Source organism: Delphinapterus leucas, chromosome 6, assembly GCF_059928025.1.
Source record: "Delphinapterus leucas isolate spDelLeu-1000000601 "Yukka" chromosome 6, BTC_Dleu_Yukka2, whole genome shotgun sequence".
NCBI classification, from domain to species: domain Eukaryota; kingdom Metazoa; phylum Chordata; class Mammalia; order Artiodactyla; family Monodontidae; genus Delphinapterus; species Delphinapterus leucas.
In genome coordinates, this window is record NC_143134.1 from 121,918,884 (window position 1) to 121,940,263 (window position 21,380).

Below are 21,380 nucleotides of genomic sequence, written 5' to 3' on the forward strand. Positions count from 1 at the left end.
AGGGCAGGGCAGGGCCAGTAGATGGATGGGGAGAGCCCAGACCAGGGGACACGCCTGGTCCGGGCCCAGGCTCCAATCTTGCCCCAAACCCCTGCTTCCGGGGGGCAGCCTGTGGCCCTGAGACAGCTCTGGTGGCCTGCAGGAGCCAGCTCTCACAGGGGGCCAGAGGAAGCAGGACCAGAAGCTTCTCTCCCCAGGGCCACCTAGAGCCAGCTGTCCTACAGTGACCTACACAGCCTAGCTCCTCAGGTGCCCACCAGCCGGTTACACCTTCCCATGGCCCCACATGTACAAGCACGCACTGTATACAAGGTGGATGCACATAAAATGCAAGTGAATTATTACATGAGGTCAGTCCCCTAAGCCCCCTTGCTCCCCAAATCCCCGGGACCTCATTTTCATAGTACTTAAAAAAAAGTCTTATCAAGTCCCAAAAGCAAGAGTGTTTGCAAATAAATTACAGCAACAGTCACATTAAATGTTTCTAAAAATTGTCTTTTTTAACTCTTAGCCCATCTCTCAATTAAGCAGATTTTAAACATAACACTTTTAAAAAATTGCTGGTTTGCCAAGCAAAGCCTGTTTCTGTATTTAATAGTTTTATTTTTTACCTTCCGCAATAATGACAGGGCACTTAAGAAATTAAGTTTTTTCTCAAGAGGAAGTTCTCAAGATTTAATCTCACAGCATGAATTATAACTTCAAAGTTAGGACTTCTGGAAGGGAGGGTCCTTTCCAGGAAAATCTTGGTTCTAGGACCAAAAGGCTGAGATACAAGATCAAATTCCTGTCCTGCCTTTTCCAGCGGAGGCAGTGGGCACTTCTCCGCTGTTGAAGGCTTAGTCCCTGTGAAACGTAGTTAGTAGGGGCAGGTCAAGGTGGAGGGTGCCTAGGAGAGTCCCCAGCACCAGATCACAATCCTGACCGTGGTTCCTGGGGCGTGCAGGTGAGGTCTTTGCTGCTTTCGATGATTGGGCAGCAAAGTCTGGGGCTGACGTATGAAGAGTTGCATTATGTGCTCCCTGGCAAAGAGACCGCACCCCTCCAGGAACTGTCATCCCGCCAAGACGTCAAGGAACCAGGTCTTCAAGAAAAGAAAGAGATGATTGGGTATAATTTTATAGCAGCAGAATCCTGCATCTAATACTAACCATTGTGTTCTACAGTTTGACAGCTTCTGTCCTGGGGACCGATCGGGGCCCCTGGCTGAGAGGCTGTGGCCCCATCCTCGGGCTCGGGGGAAGGAAGGGCCACCCCCCCTCTCCTGAGCCCACTCCCCAGGCTGTCCTGCACTGGCTCGTCTCAGGCCTCTGGGCCAGCGTGAGAAGCAAGAGTGGGGGTGTATTCCAGGAGCAGTGGCTCCTGACCCTCAGGACACGGCACCTCCAGGCAAGGCGAGACAACCATGGGCCCTCTCCCAGAAGAATCCCAGACATGCCACGTTCTATGTGGCTTTGCACGGTTCTTAGACCCTTGGGGAGCAAGGATGGTAGTAACCGCCTTGCACCTTTCTAGATTCTCTCCGAGTAGGTGATGCTGCCACAGCAGACACGAGCGGGCTTATGAGGCCCCAAATAGTCAGGCAAGGGCTAGGGACTGGCCAGCGCCAGGACAGGCTGGCCACCTGAGGATGGGGGGCTTCTTGGCGTCTGGCGGTGGAGGCAGCGGGAGGAGAGAGTGGGACCCTCTTCAGCAGACACAAGTACAGGTGCTGAGGGCACTGGCGTATCTCTCAGAGACGGCTGCCTGGAGAGTTGGAGTCTCCCCGCCTGCAGTCTGTGCTGGCTCAGCTGCAGGGCGCTGTGCACTGAGATCACTCCCCCCTCTCCTGCAGCGCTCCGATCAGCCACAGCCGCTCCTCTTCCACCTCCTTCTTTATCGGTGGTGAGGGATTCCCAGGCCACCATCACCCTTTATGGGTAGTGGGGACCCAGGAGCCTGGGCGGTGTGGATTAGCTGGGGCCAGGAGGCTGGGACTGCGCAGGCCACTTCACCTCTGAGCCTGGGGTCAGAGGACACTTTCTTGAAGGGCTGAGAGTAAAGACTTTAGGATGTGTGGTCACGTGGCTCGGCCTCTGGCCCTCTACTGAGCCTGAGTTTGAAACTGCCTGGAGGCAGACAGCAGCCCGGCCCGGCAGGGAGAGCGACACTTGACTGGTACGCAGCCCCACGTGCGGGCCCTGCTCTGTGACTCTGGCCTCAGACCATCGGAAACACCTTCAGCCCAAAGGGCACCTGCAGAGCCAGGTCACGGGGACAGATGGACAGACAGGGGCACAGGTCAGAGCATGGAAGTGACGAAGGAGTCCCACGCCTGCTGTCGGGTAAGCAAGTGTCTTTATTGAGAACATGTATGTCTGGCAAGATCTGGATTAGCATTTTCTCTTATCCTCGTGAGTGGGACAGAAGGGTTGGAAGTCAGTGGAGGCACAGAGAGAGAGCCTCCTGCCCAGGGGACAGGATGCGGCTCTGCTGCTCCCGTGACGATAGTGACGTGGAGGTCCGCAACACCTTCCTGGGGAGGGCTCCGGACCGGTTGCCCCGCCGGGCTGTGTGCAGAGGGAGCTGCTCCCAGAGGCTCTGGCCGGCCAGCCCCGCCCTAGGTGGCCCGCACCTTCATCTCCGACACCTTGTAGCTGTAGTTGTACCCCTTCCCTGACCTCCAGTTGATGCCGTTTGCAAAGCTCTCGTGGGGCCCCCCAAGGTAGCGACCGTTCAGGTTTGACACATGGCAATCCTTGTACCACCAGGCCCCCTGGTACCGCACGGCACAATTGGCAGTATTTTTGTCGCTGTCTTGATCTTTGGTGGAGAAGGCGTTGTTGTTGTGGGACGTCAGGGAATCACCTGCTCAGAAGGAAAGGTCACCTAATTGGCACACAGGGCTAAGAGGTCCCCGACGCTGGTCCAGGTCAAAGCTGCTGTGTCCCGGTGTGCCCCTCACATGACCCCAGGGAGCATCCCTCTGCTGATGTAGTGGCCTTGGTGTCCCCTCATCTGCTCTGCTCCTGCCAGCTAACAGGCATCCTCTCACTTAGGGGGCGAACTCTTTCACTCCTCAGGGGAGAATTCCAGTCACAAGAGTGGGAATGGAGCCTTCAGAGAAATGGGCTCAATTATCATCCTTCCCCGTTTTTCATCAGAAATGGTAGTTAATAATAATGCCACAGCTTGTTGGACTTTCTCATGGGTCACATCAGCCTTGTGGGTACACTTAGGTGTGCGTAGCATTACCTTGCCGTGTGGATAAGAAACTGGTGAGGTTAAGTCCCCAAGAACATCACACACAGAAGAGGCAGAGCCAGGACGCTAAGCAGGTCCTCTCTGCTTCCCCAAACCCCGCGCTGAAGCCCAGGCCACGGCTGTGCCCTGCGCGGACTCTCACCTGCACTGCCCCCGACAAAGGCTCCCAGGACCAGCTTGTACTTCTCTGCCTCAGCCGCCATCTTGAATGACTGGTACTTGGCAAATTGGTGGTTGCCCTCAAAGTCCATGAGGTCTACCCGCAGCTCGCTGCTTCCTGTCGGAGGTGGGTGCTCAGGTCCCAGCAGAAGGAACCCTCTGCCTCCAGGCACGGGGGGTGGGAATGTGGGCTTTAGGGGACGTCTGAACTTGGAATCGGGGACAATTCACCGGGAAGGTGTGAGAGGCTGGGCTGGTGGGAGGACCTCAGGGATGCCTCCCTGTTTTCAAATAGCTCCCCTGCTGTTCCATCAGCCATGCCTGAATTTCCAGTCAGTGTACCTCGGATGGAATGAAGCCTCGCTCTACTGTGAAACCCTAAATTCTCCTGCAAATAGCTGTGAATGCCACGGCAGGAAACCTTTGTATGTGTAGTTCCTTCTGCAAGGATTTCAGGGCACATGAGTGGACACCGTCAAGGTTGCCATGAGGGAGTGGAAGAATTAAGAAAGGATTTACCGGTTTGCCGTTGAACTCAGGACCAGCTGTGAAGCTGATTCTGTGGAACGGAGAAGTGGGGTGAGGGGGCCTGCGTGGGGACCGCCACATGCACTGAGCGGGAGAGGCAAGGGAGGGGCTCTGTGGGCCTAAGATCCCAGTTTCAAGGAAGGACCAACCGTTGGAAGTGGGAGAAGGGCCACCCCGATCCAGATGGTCTCCCCCTCACTTCCGACTCTCGGGTTCTAGATACGATCGGTCCTGAGACCGGAAGTCGTCTTCACTCCAATAATCCACCTCCTCCAATTTGAACACTCAGAGAGTGTAAGAGAATACATGTCCTAGGTTCTCAGAGTAATAACCCCTCCTGCTATCACACGTGACCACCCTGGGGGCCAGGAGGAGCGGGGTCCTCTGGTCCACATGGCCCAGGGCTAAGGTCAGGGGCATGTGCATTTCAGGCACCCCACCACAGAGCCCCCGGCCGTGGCCCTACCCTGGGCGGTCAGGGCGTGGATGTTGTCATTCCCCAGCCAGAACTCTCCCAGCTGACTGCCGAAGCCCTGCTTGTACGCGGCCCAGTCCCGGTAGAAGTCCACAGAGCCGTCGCTCCTTCGCTGGAAAACCTGCACACGATGGGGAGGGCTGGGGAGACGGGGCCCCACTGCAGTCCCCCCACAGAGCACCCCTGCCACACGCGGGAGCAGCGCTGGTAGTTCACAGGTATCACAGGCTGAGGACCAGAACGTGGGTCTCATCCAAGAGCCCAGGGGCAGTCAGGGACACCCACATGGGACCAAGGAGGAAACGGAGGCTCAGAGAGGGCAGGCGACAAGCCCAACGCCACACGGCTGGAGAGGAGTGGGCACCTCCGGGCCTGAGCCCACAGCCCTGAGTCACGGGACTCCTTCCCATGGGGGTCCACACCCCCCTCCCCCGACATTTCTGATTCTCCCGACCTCAGTGAAAGGACGGGGTCAGCCTCAGCCTGGAAGGAGTGGACGGTCTCACAAAGGCCACTAAACAGTGATCTGCAGCAGGTGAGGCTCCCAGGCACGCCCACCCCTGCCCAGGAACCCCACGGCCATCACTGGGTGAACCCCACGGCCATCGCTGTGTCCCCCCCACTCACGGTCCACCCCCCGCCGTCCACGTCCATGTCACACAGCACGGTCAGGGGCCGGCAGTCGGGCAGGTAGATGGTGTGCCAGCCGCTCAGAAAGTGCCCCCTGGTGAGCAGCTCCTTACAGGTCCTAGGTCCTGGGAAGGGAAGCCGGGGAATGGACGCCAGGACAGGAGCTCTGGGCGGGGCAGGGGGGAGGGGGAGGGGGGAGGAGGGAGAGGCAGGGACACCTGCCTGGGGGAGGTGGGCCCTGAGTCCTGGGACAGAGACGCAGCCCCCAAGGCCACCCGGCTGTGACGGCAGGCCCCGTCGACCTGGCCATCCCCACCTCCCAGGGCTGCCCCCGCCTAGTCTCCTGGGCACCTGGCCTCCTCCAGAAATATACTCGAGTTATCCAGGCAATGGCTGCCTATCACTTGGGTAAGTGGGGAGTAAGATATGCTCAGAGAGGGTTTTGTCTTTGGAAGATGGAACCTGAGTCTGTGCAGCTGGCCTTCTATTCGACCCCCCCTCCCCCGCCCCCAGCAGGAGCAGGTCCAGGCGGAGGTCCGGGGGTCGGCGTGTTCGCAGTCACCTGTGGCACAGGAATGAAGCTGCCCCGGCTCTCCTGTTGTGGGGAGAGAGGACATGCATGTCACACGTCTGGAAACAGCGCCCCCGCCCCTCAGCCCTGTTGCTCCGTGAACACGGCGTGGAGAAAGGAAACCATTATCCAGCTCTTTGCAGAACTCTCAGCCTCCAGCCCTGCGGATCAGCTCCTAGACTCAGCGTCACTGGGCTTGCCTGGCCCCCACTGCATCCGGCCTGCCTGGGGACTGGCGGCCAGCACCGTCCCGCAGGGCACTGGCTGGACCGCCGTGCCAGCCACCTCGCCTGGGCTTCACGGCTCACGGCGGTGGAGATTCAGCGCCCCCAGGCCTATCGCTTTCCACAGCCCGTGTCTCAGCACAGCTCTGTTTGTGGAAAGTACTGGGGAGCATTTGGGATGTGCGTCTGGGCCCCAACCTTGCACTTTGTATTTGTAGCCAGAGCATGTGACTGTGTCTTGACATTTTGCCTATTCTTGCTTTTACAAAATTTTAAATAAATGAGCATAAATCAGAGCATTATGAGCAAAATGTCCAAAATCATGTAGTAAAGCGGTATTGCTAGTCACCTGGGTCCAACTCTGGAGCCTCTGGGCTTTGAGCGCTCACCGGCCGCTGACAAAGCACGCCGGGCTCAGAGGCCCCTCCTCCCGCACCCATCCGCTGCAGGGCCAGGGCCAGGGGTGTGGTCTGAGATCCTCCCCCAGGTGGTGCTGGCCGTGACCGAGGCCTCTGGGACCCCCCAGCCCCATGCAAAGCCTGCCCAGTGACCCCAGGGAGGCGGAGGGGCTCACCTTTCTCTCCGCCCGCGCCCTTTTCCCCTCGGTCTCCTGGGGAGAGACAGGAGATGCACAGGACGTCTGGTCAGTGGACATCGACCCTCCGCTCTGGAAACCACCCAAGTGCTCAGTTCTTCGGGAGCTGGGGCGTGGGGGATGGGGTTGAGGCTCTGGGCACCACACACGCATGCTCCGCGGCCCACACCTCTCCAATGCCTGGGTCTCAGCCGGGGGAGTTGCGGGGGGACTCAGAGGCCTGCATTCTGCCCTGGGTTATGAGAGGCTGCTCTGGACCTGGGGCCCCGAGCCCGGGACCCAGTTCACATGCTGTCTTGAAGCTCTTTGGAAACAGGAAATAGGACAGGTACCTCTCTGTCACTTGGCCCCCTCCCTCTCTCTGTCTCTCTCCCATCTCTCTCTCCACCTCCTCCCTCTATCTCTCTGTCTGTCTCCATCTCTCATGTCTCTGTAGACAGGCCCCGGGGTCCTGCTCAGGGGTCCTAGCTCTTCATCACCTTTGGTACCTTTGGGCCCGGCCGGCCCTGCCTTCCCAGGGACTCCGGGAGAACCTCGCTCTCCTGTAAATTCCAAAGATACATCATTGAGGAAAAGGCAACCTGAAGAATTCTACTTGAGCATCTCCGCCCTAAGGAACACAGTCCTGACCCTCCCATCCCAGCTGCGGTATCCTCAGGATCAGTGCCCTGGGACTCAGCCCGAGGGTGACAGCAGACGGCGGGGACAAAGCACTCACAGCCACCCGGTGCCGACCGGCCGGAGCGCCAAGCTCGGGCCCCAGGGAACCACCGGCGATCTGGCTCCCGACCACCTCAGTGCATCAGCCCAGGTCCAGGCCACCGTCAAGGAGCCCCCCTGGCTACTTGGGGGCCTGGGACCAAGAGCACATCCTCAGAGACCCTGTCACACAGGACCCTCCGGCCCCTTGGCTCTGGGAGGGAGGTGGGGACCTGCCATGTGCTCAGCCCTGGACGCAGGGGTGGTCGGGAGCAATTATGCATCCCTCTGGGGTGGTTCTGTCTCCACCTCCAGAGAGGAGGGGTCGGAAGCGACGAGGCCTCCCAGGTCTGCGTTATTGATGTGAGCAGGGGGCTAGGACCACCCAGGGCCCTGCCCCTCCTCCTGAGCACTGATGGGAGAGTCAGGAGAGGCGGCCCCAGGCTCAGCCAAGGTAGCAGGAGCGCCTGCCGGCAGGCTGCCCTACCCGGGGAGTGTGGGTGTGTGGGTGTGGGGCCGAGGGGGCGCCGGCTCGGCTTGGGGCGGACCAACCACACCCACTGGTGGGCAGCCGCCCCAGCCCGGCCCCTCCTCCCAGTGTCCCCCCAGCAGGACTCCCAGCCTGGAGCCCATCGTGGTGAGCACACGCAGCCCTCCCATCCCCAGGAGCTGCCCTGGGTGCCCACGGCCCCTGAGCTGGATACCTCCCAGGACGTGAGAGGCTGGGGACCTCCGAGCTGGCCCTGTGTCCGGAGCCCTTGGAGCGTCCACTCACATGCAGGCCCAGGGCACTCACCCCTTGAGCTGCGTGCACACCTGCCCTTCATACCAGGCTCGGGGCCCGAAACCCCACAAGGGGGCCACCACGTCGACGGGAGAGCTGTGGAGCGCTCGGGGGCCTTCCTACTGCATTGAGGTCCAGCCCCACCCTCCCTGCTGATGGCTGAGTGCTCTGAGCCCCAGTTTTCTCATTTGCGGTACAGACAGAAAACGCTTGGGCTGCAGTTTTCAGGTGAGAATACCGAGGTACGCGTGGCTTGGAATCTGGCCCACAGCCACGTAAAGCCAGGGCTGGATCGCGGACCGGGAAGCGGGTGTTCTATGGAAGTGGACCCCGATGTGAGCTCATAGACTAGCTGCGACCAGCCCCCTCCTCAGGGAATGACAGATCCCGGTGGGCCTCAGGTGTCGCTCCTGACGCCAGCTCTGAGCAGGTTCGTGACCCAAGCTCCCGACCTGAGACCTGCAGGGGGCAGTGCCCACCCGGAGTCTAATTTGAGAAGAGCCGGTGCTCAGTGATCCCCACCCCCGAGCGCAAGCACGTACCCTTCTGTCCACTGGCGCCTGCCTCTCCTTTGGGCCCTGTGGGTCCGGGCAGCCCCGGGCAGCCTCGGAGGATGGAGAGCTTGTCGGAGCCCTCCAGACCCACCAGCTTCACCTCTGCAGAGAGACACAGAGTGCCAGTCAGGGCGCTCGTCCTGGGCCTGAGTGCCCTGCAGAGCCCGCGACAGGCCACCCGAGCCACGGGGCTCTGCCATGCGGCGACCTCGACCTGGGCCCTTGGCTGTGGCCAGAGTCACCCGTCTCAGATGAAGGGTCAGCCTGGCAGTGAGTTTCCCGCCTCTGGTGGGCACTAGTCAGGTGTGGAGGTGATGCAGGGCAGAGCCCTGGCCTTGTGGTCCACCCTGCCTGAGCCACCCTCCCCCCAGCCTCAGTGCTGGAGGGTCAGCCAGGCAGGGAGGTGTTCAGAAATGTTTAGTCTCCGCTTTTGAGAAGTGATGATTGCAACTCACTGTCACGAGGAATAAGAATATTGTTCAGAAGGGCTTAGCTCGGGGCCCAGCACAGTTGGCTGTTAGCGCACGGGGCCTGCGGCTTTCAGACCCGACCGCTGTCAGGCCCTACTCACCTGGTGTCCGACTCACCTGGACAGGTGTCGGGGGCGGAGGCCACGGCGCACAGGAAGGCGGTGGCCAGCACTGTGGGCCCTATGGCCATGGCCACTCCACGCTGCTCCATCGCTCTGCTGTTGGCCGCCCGAGGAGCCCCGTGCTCTTATAGGGCTGTGGCCACGCACTGTCACCTCTGGCCCTGTTTCTCCTCCCGGTGGGGACAGCCAGTTCCTCCCCCGGCTTGTGGCGCCAGCTGGAGGTGGAAGCAGCCCCAGCTGGTTCTCTTCCAGGGCCCAGCTCCTCCTTACTGAGCAACTGACTTCCGTGCTTCCTGCGGACCAGCCCCACTTCCCCTCGGCAGGGCCATTTCCCTCCAGCCACCAGGCCCCCTAGGCCCTGCATAGGGAAGGGCCAGCCCCGCCCCCCCCCATCACCCAGCTCTGCCCAGGCCACACCTGAGGCCTTCTCAGGGGGCAGGGTTTGAGGAATTCATTTGCATTTTATGGGCTTCAAGTCTACAGAAATTTAGAAAGTTCTCCTGGGGTCTAGGTTGATTAGAGGGGAGGGTCGAGGAGAGCAGGATGTGTGCGGTGGAGATTTCCCCAGGCCGGTGTGCCGTGGGCTTCCGACTGCAGTGGACATGCAGCAGGAGAGAAGCAGGGACGGCCAGGCCAGGAGCATCGCAAAGCGTGGCCCTGGGACCTTGACAGAGGCTGGACGTGAACCCGACTGCAGCCTGGGGGGCGTGGAAGCAGGGCCAGGTGGGGGGTGGGGGGGCGGAGGGCATGAAATTGCTGAGAGGGGACATTCGGCACCCACTCCAGGAGGCACCAGGCTGCATGCTTTTCCCACACCTCCCAGGGAAGAGCCACACACTGAGGCTAGCTGTCACCGGGACTCCCGTTAGAGACGGAGGTGGCAAGTCTGTTCCCCCAACCCCATCCCAACAGCCCCTGTCCAGGTGGGGTGTTGGGATCACGACCCCAAGTCAGACAGACTCATGTGAGTATCAAGGGTCCATCGGAGACAATTTCAATGTCCATGGGGTGTGTGGCCTGAGTCTATGACCGCTGCTCAAAGACCTCCACTCTGCAGGGGAGAAAAAGTAACATTCTCCCCACCCTCTGTGTTCTCAGCCGAGAGCCCTGTAATGCAAGGCAGAGTAACAAGAGAAAAGCACAGAGAAGTTTCTTAGCACAGGTACTCTGTCCATATGGGAGACACCCCGGGGAACGAGTAATTCCCCGAGGTGGCTTAGAATTCAGGACACAGTACCGTCTCAGTAGGGGAAGGGGAGGGGGGCAGGCATCTTAGACAAGAGGAAATGGTTTTAGGGAAGGGGCCTGGGCCTTGCAGGGAAGGCGGAGGTAGGCTAGTTTGTGACAGTTTGAGTGTGGTGTCCACCTCTGGTGTCCTCTCCTGTAACGAATCAAGGGTCAATCTTCCTGGTTGATGACGCCCCCGGGAGGGGCTGACAGCTGAGTTTCTTGCGGAGGCTCTGTCTTTAGGCAGAAAGAGGGAGTGCACAGAAAGCTCCCCCTGTATTTGCTGGTTTTCAAGCACCCACAGCTCAAAATAATCAATACAGCGAAGTGTCGTGTCATGCGGCGGATTGACGGGGGAGTGTTCTGCTGCTGGGATGTGAACTTCGCAAGAGCAGGGGATGCCAGACCCCATCCATCGTGGGGGCAGACTCGGCCGGCAGAGGTGGGCTCCCTGGGGATGTGGGCTGCCTGGGGATGTGCAGACAGAATGCGAGACAGAGACCCCCCCCCCGAGCTGGGGCTGGAACAAAGCCCCTTAGCACCTGTGCTATGTGGGTGAGGGTTGCCCTCCTAGCCGGGGCTGTGCTTCTCACTGAGTGTAGACGGGGCAAGAGGCTGACATTCACGGTGTTCATACCGTAGCGTCAATAAACTGATGTCCATTTGGCATTTGGAGTGTTGGCTTCATTTAAGAGAATTTGGCCTGTTACAGTAACAGCCTGATAATCCAGGTGAAAGTGTGACCTTGAATAATGGAACGAGTTAGTGATTTTATGCGGAAATCTTGCTGTGTTTATAGTTGATAGTTGAGACCCCTAAATTCATCACGTTCATTTGTTTACATTAGCAGATTTCTAAAAATTAGCTTCTACTCAGAAGGTTTTGTTAAAGGCAGACAACTGAAACCTGAAAGCACAAATGTGAATACATTCATTTTGAAAATGCAATTAAAACGTTGAAAGCTGTTAACTTAGTGAATTAATCATAGGCCCCTTAAAGGAAGTGATTCAAATGGGCCTGTTATGTATAGAATAAAGTTTATAAGTCCAACTTAAAAGCTTCAGGTATCACTGGACTTTTGAATTGATAATGTTAATAAATTGAACAAATTGCATTTGATTTAATTTAAAAAGACAGAAGCACACCGAGTAATCTTCTCTGTGCCAGAAAGGAAATAAAAGTTAGCAATGAAGCCCCATCGAAGAGAGAAAGCCCCACACGGCAAGCTCAGCTGCGGTGCCTTTGAGGGCGTCTCTTGTTAGAGATGGGACACTGAGACGCAGAGAAGGAAGGATGCTGTCTGGGGACAACACAGCCTGCCAGTGGTGAGGCAGGATTAGAACTCTGTTCTCCAGAGGTCCTGGGATGCTATGTCCTGCCCCCACCCCCTCCCATCCTCCTTCCCCATCCTGACTCCCCAGCACCTGGCTGCCCGTGTGCACATCTCCGCCCCCCACGGTGAGGGGTTTAGGAACCTGTGCTCAGGTTACTGGTCCAGGGCACCTTTTCCTGCTCAACCCTCATCTTTAATGGCCCCTGCACAGGAATTAGACATTCCCAGCATCCCTGCAAGGCTCCCTGCTGGAGCTGAAAGGCTGCTCACACAGCAAGTGAAGGATTAATCCAGGACAATCCGAAATGAAAGTCTGGTCATTGGCTGCCTTGCACTTGGGCTATTCCTGCTCCAGAATTTCCAAACTCGGACGCCGCTGGTGCCCCATGAGCATCCCCTGGGCCAGCGCACAGGGATTTGGCTTCCCGTTCAACTGGCCTCACCAGCAAGAGAGAAAGGGATGTTTAGTGAACACCTGCTATGTGCCCCGTGCTCCTCTGGGCCCCGTGACACAGGGGGAAACAGAGCAGACGGCCCCTGCACGCTTGGAGGGGACTGTGTGCTACTGAGGGGAGACCGAAAAGAATCAAAGAGACAAACAATTACATCATACGAATACTGTATGAACTATGATGTAATTTGAAAGCAACGTGCGCTCCAAGGAAATACATGCAGAGCGTCTCGTTAGCGGTTAATCAGACTGAAGCAGATAAAACCTGAAATCTCTGTGACCTCGCATACAGTGGTCCTAACAGCCCAACGAGTTGGGGGCTCCTGCCCGGCACCCCCCTCCTAGAGGTGACTTCAAGACCCACGTTCCTCCGGCACATCTGCCACCTTCCAAAGACGGCTGCTGTCCTGAGGGCCATCTTCGTCCCAGCCAGCAGGGTGGGAAAGAACATGGAGGGCCCCACGGGGGCAACATCGGGCCTGGGGGGAGGCACATCCCTCCCACCTTCCTTCCTTCCGCTGGCTCTGGACCACGGCCCTATCTGGCCACCAGGGTCCTGGGGAAGCAGCCTGGTTGTGTGACCAGGGAGTCTCTTCCGGCAGGTGCTGCCAAGAACACGGGACAATGGACTGAGACTCTGGAGGGTGCATTTTTCAAGGTCACTGTTTGCTTAGTGTGTGTTTTTCATTCATCAGCTTCCGCCCTGCCGTCCCTTTGCGGTGCGTTTCCCGCCAGCAGTGCATCGCGGATTTGCTGCTGTTCTTACCTGTGCTCACGTGATTGACAGTGTGATCGCTGACGTCCCCGTGTTGGGTCTACCCATGTCCTCTTCCATTTACATCCCGTCGTTTTTCCCTTGTGCTTTGCTTCCTTTGTGTTGGTCGAGCATTTTTAGTATTTCATTCTATATCTGCCTTGAATTTGGGGTTCTTCCTCTGTGTTACACTGAATGGTTGCCCAGGGAATACATTATAAATGAATACTGTCCCCCTCAAGGGACTTCACCCGTCACGTACCAACCCTTCCACAATCCTCTTTACTACTGTTGTTGTAGAATTTGCTTCTACCTATAGTTTAACCACACAGTGCGTTTTCATTATTTTGGTCTTAAAAATTCAATAGTCTTTTAACAACATTTTTAACTGAAAAAGAGAGTACTTTACACCTATCCTCGTATTGACTTTCTGTCACCCTTTGCCTCTTCCTAAGAATTTGCTTTTTCAACTGGGATCATCTCCCATCAGCCTGAAGAACTTTCTCGTTCCTGGTTACGTGGATCTGCTTGCAACAAATAATCTTTATTTTTTTAAAAATATTCTTTTGAAGTATAGTTGATTTACAATGTTGTGTTAGTTTCTGGTGTACAGCAAAGTGATTCAGTTATGTGTAAATATTTTTTTTCTTATTCTTTTCCATTATAGGTTATTATAAGATATTGAATATAGTTCCCTGTGCTCTACAGTGGGACCCTGTTGTTCATCTATTTTATATATAATAGTTTGTATCTGCTAATCCCAAACTCCTAATTTATCCCTCTCCCCGCTTCCCCTTTGGTAACCATAAGTTTGTTTTCTGTGTCTGTGAGTCTGTTTCTCTTTTGTAAATAAGTTCATTTGTATCATTTTTTTAGCTTCCACATAGAAGTGATGTCATGGTGTTTGTTTTTCTCTGTCTGACTTACTTCAGTTAGTATGATAATCTCTAGGTCAGTCCATGTTGCTGCAAACGGCATTATTTCATTCTTTTTTATGGCTGACTAGTATTCCGTTGTATATATGTGCCACATCTTCTTTATCCATTCATCTGTCGATGGACGGTTAGGTTGCTTCCATGTCTTGGCTATTGTAAATAGTGCTGCTATGAACATTGGGGTGCATGTATCTTTTCAAATTAGAGTTTTCTATAGATATATGCCCAAGAGTGGGATCGCTGGATCATATGGCAGCTCTGTTTTTAGTTTTTTGAGGAACCTCCATAGTGTTCTCCATAGTGGCTGCACTAATTTACATCCCCACCAACAGTGGAGGAGGGTTCCCTTTTCTCCACACCCTCTCCAGCATTTATTGTTTGTAGACTTTTTAATGATGGCCATTCTGACCGGTGTGAGATGATACCTCATTGTAATTTTGATTTGCATTTCTCTAATGATTAGTGATGTTGAGCATCCTTTCATGTGCTTCTTGGCCATCTGTATGTCTTCTTGATCCAATGAATTTTTTATTGCACATATTGCAATTTTTAGTTCTAATATTTACAGTTGGTTCATTTTTTAGCTTTCTTCTCTCTCTTGAAACCCCCATTTCTTTACTCATTATATCCATCTTTTCTCATATATTATTATTATTTTTTTAAACATCTTTATTGGGGTATAATTGCTTTACAATGGTGTGTTAGTTTCTGCTTTATAACAAAGTGAATCAGTTATACATATACATATGTCCCCATATGTCTTCCCTCTTGCGTCTCCCTCCCTCCCACTCTCCCTATCCCACCCCTCCAGGCTGTCACAAAGCACCGAGCTAATATCCCTGTGCCTTGCGGCTGCTTCCCCCTAGCTATCTACCTTACTACGTTTGTTAGTGTGTATATGTCCATGACTCTCTCTAGCCCTGTCAAAGCTCACCCTTCCCCCTCCCCATATCCTCAAGTCCGTTCTCCAGTAGGTCTGCGTCTTTATTCCTGTCTTACCCCTAGGTTCTTCATGACATTTTTTTTCCCTTAAATTCCATATATATGTGTTAGCATACGGTATTTGTCTTTCTCTTTCTGACTTACTTCACTCTGTATAACAGACTCTAGGTCTATCCATCTCATTACAAATAGCTCAATTTCGTTTCTTTTTATGGCTGAGTAATATTCCATTGTATATATGTGCCACATCTTCTTTATCCATTCATCTGATGATGGGCACTTAGGTTGTTTCCATCTCTGGGCTATTGTAAATAGAGCTGCAATGAACATTTTGGTGCATGACTCTTTTTGAATGATGGTTTTCTCAGGGTATATGCCCAGTAGTGGGATTGCTGGGTCATATGGTAGTTCTATTTGTAGTTTTTTAAGGAACCTCCATACTGTTCTCCACAGTGGCTGAACCAATTCACATTCCCACCAGCAGTGCAAGAGTGTTCCCTTTTCTCCACACCCTCTCCAGCATTTATTGTTTCTAGATTTTTTGGTGATGCCCATTCTGACTGGTGTGAGGTGACACCTCACTGTAGTTTTGATTTGCATTTCTCTAATGATTAATGATGTTGAGCATCCTTTCATGTGTTTGTTGGCAGTCTGTGTATCTTCTTTGGAGAAATGTCTATTTAGGTCTTCTGCCCATTTTTGGATTGGGTTGTTTGTTTTTTTGTTATTGAGCTGCATGAGCTGCTTGTAGATTTTGGAGATTAATCCTTTGTCAGTTGCTTCATTTGCAAATATTTTCTCCCATTCTGAGGGTTGTCTTTTGGTCTTGATTATGGTTTCCTTTGCTGTGCAAAAGCTTTGAAGTTTCATTAGGTCCCATTGCTTTATTTTTGTTTTTATTTCCATTATTCTAGGAGGTGGGTCAGAAAGGACCTTGCTGTGATTTATGTCATAGAGTGTCCTGCCTATGTTTTCCTCTAAGAGTTTTATAGTGTCTGGCCTTACATTTAGGTCTTTAATCCATTTTGAGCTTATTTTTGTGTATGGTGTTTCATATATTATTGAATATATTTATCCTACTTATTTTGAAGTCCTTTTCTGTAAATTCCAACATCTGAGGCACCCATTCATTTGTTTCTTTTGACTTTTCCCCTCTTGATTATGGGTCATGTTTTCCTTCTTTTGTGTGTCTAGTGAATCTTGATTCTGTGCCAGACATTGTGGATACTGTGTTACAGAGACTCTGAATTCTGAGCTCCTCCTCAGAAGAGAGATGAACTTGGTGCTGGCAGGCAGGTGGGTGGGATCACTTTGAGCCTGGGGGTCTTGGCTCTAGGTTTGTTATAGTGGCTCTATTTTGTCCTTAATCCCAGGGCAGAAACTTCAGCCCTGGGATACTGTCCTTCTACTTAAGGGTTGGGCTCCCTGGGGGAAAGCCTGAGGTGTTTATCAAATCCATCCAAAATGATGGGACTTGAACTCAAACTATACCCTGACCCTGGGCAGTGCTGAAATCTCCACTCAGCTGTGTTGGCCTCCCAGCCAGTTCCCCCAGTGCATCATGGGCATCTCACCTCACACATGTTCAGATCAGCCATCAGCCAAGGACAGGAGAGGGTCTGTAGCAGATTTAGGGGCTTTCCTGATGTGGCTTCCTCTTTTTTAGGATTTCCACCCCACTCCTCACCCGGTAGCCTGGATCTCTTACCCAAGTCCCCCGCCCAATGAGACAGCCTCCTCTGCTTGAATGATGCTACCCCTGCATCCCATGGACCGGGAGGGCCCTCAGGAGAAGGTCAGAGTAACTGTCAATCTTACCCCACATCCAGTTTCTATCTGCTTTTAGTCCCTCTCCATTGCCCTCTAATAGTTGTATTTTCATAGATACTCTAGACTTTATTGTTTAATTGGCAGGAGGGTTAATTCAATGTATGCCACCTTCCAGTGATTAGACCCTAGAAGTCTGGAGGGTAAGTTGTTTTAAGCTCTGAGTTCCACAAAGCCTCTCGGAAGAGGTGGCATTTGAGCAGGGAACTGAGACGCATGGGTCGGATATGCGATGTTTCAGGTGAGAGTCTTACAGCAAGAGGAAGAGATCTTGGTGGATTTGAGAAAAAGCAAGGAGGCTGGGGTGTCCGAGACAGTAAAGACGAGATGACTGGTAGGAGATGGCGCAGTAAGACCGACATCACCCCTGCCGCAAGCAGGACATTTGTGCAGGGCACGGGCATCCCCTCCTTCAGTCACGTTCTTTCCTCCCCACTGCACTGCTGAAGGACCTTCAACCAGGCCTCTGTGCCTTCCAGGCCTCCCTCCACACTGAAATATCAGGTCCACATCTCTTCCACTCAGCCCTGATCACATCCATTTCCTGCTCCCCAAACCTTTCCCTGGACGTCCGTCCTTGACTCCAGGAGAGACTGTCCGCCCCAGAAAGTGTTCAGAGCCTCCATCACATCTGGGCCAGGCCCGTATCCTTGTCATCTTCGTTATCCTTTTGTCCCCTGGCCAGCCTGGGGATGCTGTCTTCACGACACATGGCACATGTGTCCCTGTCCCATGACTCTTCTCACGGTGACTGCTCAGTTGCAGTGCCCCTTCCTCCCTCCCTCACCTGTAAACCTCTTCTCACTGGGTCGTTTCATTCTCTTCCGCCTGAGCCCCATTCATGTCATCCCAGAGGGAACGTGAGGTCAACCAGGGTGGAACAAACACCATGTGCGGCCCTGATACTCCCCATCCGTGGTCATGTCCACTGGGGTCTCAGGCAGGAGAGAAATACAGCCTCGTCCTCTGACAAGCGGTTAAAGAGGTGAAATCGACTCCACACTTATCACTTCCACCCGTCAGAAGCGTCCTGCATCCTTTCCTTTCCTCCTTAAACTCTGTCTGTCTGCACCAAATTCCACTCTAAATCAGGCTGTCAAACTGATTTCTATCGAAGGATCACTGATAAGAAGAAACACCGCTCAAGTCTTTGAAAGACTTGCATTTTAGAGATGCACTTTATACAAAACGAACAAATTTCTTTACAGTGGTTTTTTTTTTTTTTTTGCGGTACGCGGGCCTCTCACCGCCATGGCTTCTCCCGTTGCGGAGCACAGGCTCCGGACGCGCAGGCTCAGCGGCCATGGCTCCGCGGCATGTGGGATCTTCCCGGACCGGGGCACGAACCCGCGTCCCCTGCATCGGCAGGCGGACTCTCAACCACTGCGCCACCAGGGAAGCCCTACAGTAGAATTTTAGAATCAGGGGAGCCAGGGCTGGAGGGGATCTGGGTATATGCTCGAGCCTTTGTAAAATGCAGTATGCAGGAGGCACCTGCCTTTTCTGTGGCCAGACTGGGTTGGGGTCAAGACCGGAAGAGCTACCGATGATACTAATGCTTGTGTGTTTCCAAGCAGCAGCAGGATGCCTGGGAAATTTTGGGAACTACAAGTTCTAAGCACCGTCCAGAGCTGCTGACTCACCAGGGGAGGGAGGGCCCAGGAACCTATGTTTTAACAAACCTTCCAGGTGACCTAGATGCAGGCTTCTGCCAGCACTTTCCAGCGCCTTCCAGGCCCTGAGCTCGGAGTACACAGGCTTTCTGTGCACATGACGAGGAAGCACCACCTCCCTCCCATGACAAACCACTCTCCCTTCATTCTGAAGCTCTCGTATTGCCTGGTCCCAGAAGCCCCAGGCATGGAGCCCTGGATTGACACCGTCTGTGCCACCAGGAGCCTGGCTATGGAGCCCTGACGGACAGTCCACTCCACTCCCAGCCAACCGTCACCAGAAGCAAAGCCTGGGCCAAGCTGAACTCTCGCTGACAATATTACCAGCCTCTGTCTCTGAAGAGCGTGCAGCCCAGGGCGATCACAGCTCATTCACCCTACAGCCTTTGTGACGTGTCAGGCTCCACACTGAGCAATTCCAAGCCCATCGTGAGGGCAGGTGAGTGAGACTGCAGGACCTGACCCAGAGCCCCAGGCTGGGTCGGGGGAGACCCGCCTGGGGGAGCACGTGGTGGGATTCGCGTGTTGCCCCTGCAGAGATGAAGCAGCAGGATTCAGAGAAGCCTGAGCCCCAGGGCTCCAGGGGTGGAGTGGATGTGGTGGGGGTGAGCTGGGATGTTTGCCAGCCGCCCCAGCTGGCCCCGTGTACACTCCTCCAGGCCCAGGAAGCCCCTCAGAGGGAGGGTCCCAGCCCAGGCGGGGGCTTCCCCTGAGCTGAGCTGGGACAGGCAGGATCACGGGACTCAGATCCAACTCATCGTCCCGACCTGGCCCAAATCCTCTTCACCGTGAAGTGTCCTGAGGATGGGTGTTCGTGGGGACCCCACCCTTCTCCAGGCCTGGCCCTCTTTCCTCAGCTTGCTGGTGCCTTTCAGGCAGCGCAGCTCAGGAGACGAGCAGTGAGCACCTGAGAGCCCCGTTTCCATGTGCACGTGGACCTCTGCCTGCATGGGGGCACCTGAGGTCAGGGCCTGCATCTCCTCCACAGTCACAGCCCTGTGGCCTTTGCTGTGGGCCAAGGTGGCGGCTGGATCAAGGTGGACTGGTGGTATGCGCCCCAAGCCCCCCACACAGGCTGCTTTGGCTCCAGTGGTGGAAATGGGGTTCCTTCTGCCAAGCCATGGACCCTGCCTCCCCTCACTTTTCCCCCTCATCTTCCAGAATGTCAGTTGCAGAGGATCAGCTCCAGCATCCAGCCTTCAAGTGCAAAGGGCCCTCTCTATCGACGAGCATTCCAACAGTCTTTTGGCGGACAGACAGACATCCCAGAGGTACACACAAGGAATCCCAAAGGAATCTTCTGCACATCTCCAAATTCTACCCACTGTCCGAGGCTCGGTCACACCTCCTGCTCACGCCAGCCCCGCTCTCAGCAGACCCACCCCTCAGCCTGTGGATCTGATCACCGCTGGATGTTTCTCTGGAGTGGCGGCCGGGAGTCTGGTGTCTTCAGATGCACTTAAGCTCATGGGAGGCAGGATGTCCTTCTCTTCCCTCTATCTGCTCACTTGCCAGCCAAGGGCTGCGGGCCCCGCAGGCGCTGGGCACTTAGAGATTGGTCAGTGATAAACGTCAGAGGCGTGATGCCCTGTATCCTGAGATCACTGGGCTTACACACAGTGAGCGTACAGGTGGGGTGGGTGCTGGGGATGCAGAGCTATCCCACGGCATGGATGCTGAGGCCCCAGGACAAAGCGCTTCTCGTGCATGATCACATTTGACTCCACAGCCTCGTGCAGCATTTTACAGGTGAGGGAACCAGGCAGCTGGACACCTCACTTCTGACCTGTCCCCATGCATCACGGTTTGAAACGTGCCTGAGGCCTCAAAGCCGATGAGGAGCACGCCCAGGACGTGCACACACATCTCATGGGATCTTTCCCCGGTCGGGTCTCCAGATGAGACCTTAGTCATATGGTACCTTGCTTGTAGATTTGTTAGAAACCCTGACGTGAGGACCAGACAGCTATGTCCAGGTCCCTGACCCATAGAAATGTCAGACGATGCCTGTGTTTTATTTTCAGCTCCGTTTGGGGGTAATTTGTTATGTGGCAATAAACGATACAAATGCTGAAAGTGGCGTCCCTAGTCCGTCTCCCACAATTAGAGTCTTTTAGATCATCCTAACCATTGAGGTTTCTAGTTTTAAAATGAATTGGAGAAAGTCCCAAGTGAAGCAAAATTCTTGCACCATCAAACACGTCAGCTCCCAACAGAGGCCTGGGAATTGGACTTCTCCCAAATCTACGCGATCTCCATTTGTCAATTTGGAAAAATAAAAATAAAAAAAGCAAGCAGGATGTTTTGTGCATGTAGCTTTTGTTGACGTCTTGACTCCTGGGGGATTACTGGAAAGTGATTATCTTCCTGGCTGAGGCACAAGCTGAGTCCTGCCTTCCCTTCTCCCTGGACCACTTCTCAGAGGAAATCCAGGCGGATGTGCACCACTTCCACATGGGCATGCCTCCCTCCTGCATCCTCCCCAGGCGCTGGGTGGGACTCGCACCCTGAGTCCTGACACATCGTCATCAGGCTCTGTTTCCCCTTGTTCTGTGTGTCCAGGTTACTGTGTTTTCAAGTCAGTATGTCTACACTGTATCCATTTGAGGTCCTTGTCACCCCTCGTTTGGGTACCAGTACCTGGCACAGAGCAGGCACTCAATAAAGCGGCATTGAATGAATGAATGAATGAATGTCTGGTAGCAGAACTTTTGGGGGTGGGAGGGGTAGGTCGGGGCAAGGAAGGCAGGTGGGGAGCACGCTTTCTGCAGGAGTCCTTCCCCAAGGGAAAGCACCGAGAGCTGAGGCTGCCCCTCCTCCCTCCCTCCTTTCCTCTAAGACGATGTAGGGCACTCTAGGCAAGGGGTAAGGAGCCGGCTCTCCCAGACTCGGCCACTGATCAGCTGCCAGCCTATCCAGGACCCAGAAATCAGTAGGATCCCAGCCCTCCTAGGCCCCAGCCAGGCAGGTTGGCTGAGACAGACAGATATCTCCACACCCATCTACCATCCAAATGGAGGCGCTGCCCGAGGCAGGCTCAGCTCTTGGAGGCCAAGAGCCTTGGCAGATACGAAAGGACTTGTGCCCCAAGATCTGGGGCCCAGGAGCCCCAGCCCTGCAGCAGCAGAAGCCTCTTAGCAAAGCCCCGCCCCCGTGCCAAATGGGGGTGCACACACTTTCCTCC

The 21,380-nt window shown here is 54.7% G+C and overlaps 1 protein-coding gene across 1 annotated transcript; it reads right to left on the reverse strand.

The window, feature by feature from the left end:
* Positions 1-2,584: 2,584 nt before the first annotated feature.
* Positions 2,585-9,143, reverse strand: LOC111177076 (ficolin-1-like). The gene is made up of 9 exons (XM_089912661.1): positions 9,034-9,143; positions 8,451-8,683; positions 6,914-6,967; positions 6,405-6,440; positions 5,598-5,630; positions 5,033-5,160; positions 4,397-4,526; positions 3,386-3,520; positions 2,585-2,847 (listed from the first exon to the last, which is right to left on the reverse strand). The coding sequence occupies exons 1-9, from the start codon at positions 9,141-9,143 to the stop codon at positions 2,600-2,602; spliced, it is 1,107 nt and encodes a 368-aa protein (XP_089768787.1). The 3' UTR covers positions 2,585-2,599.
* Between the last annotated feature and the right edge of the window lie 12,237 nt (positions 9,144-21,380).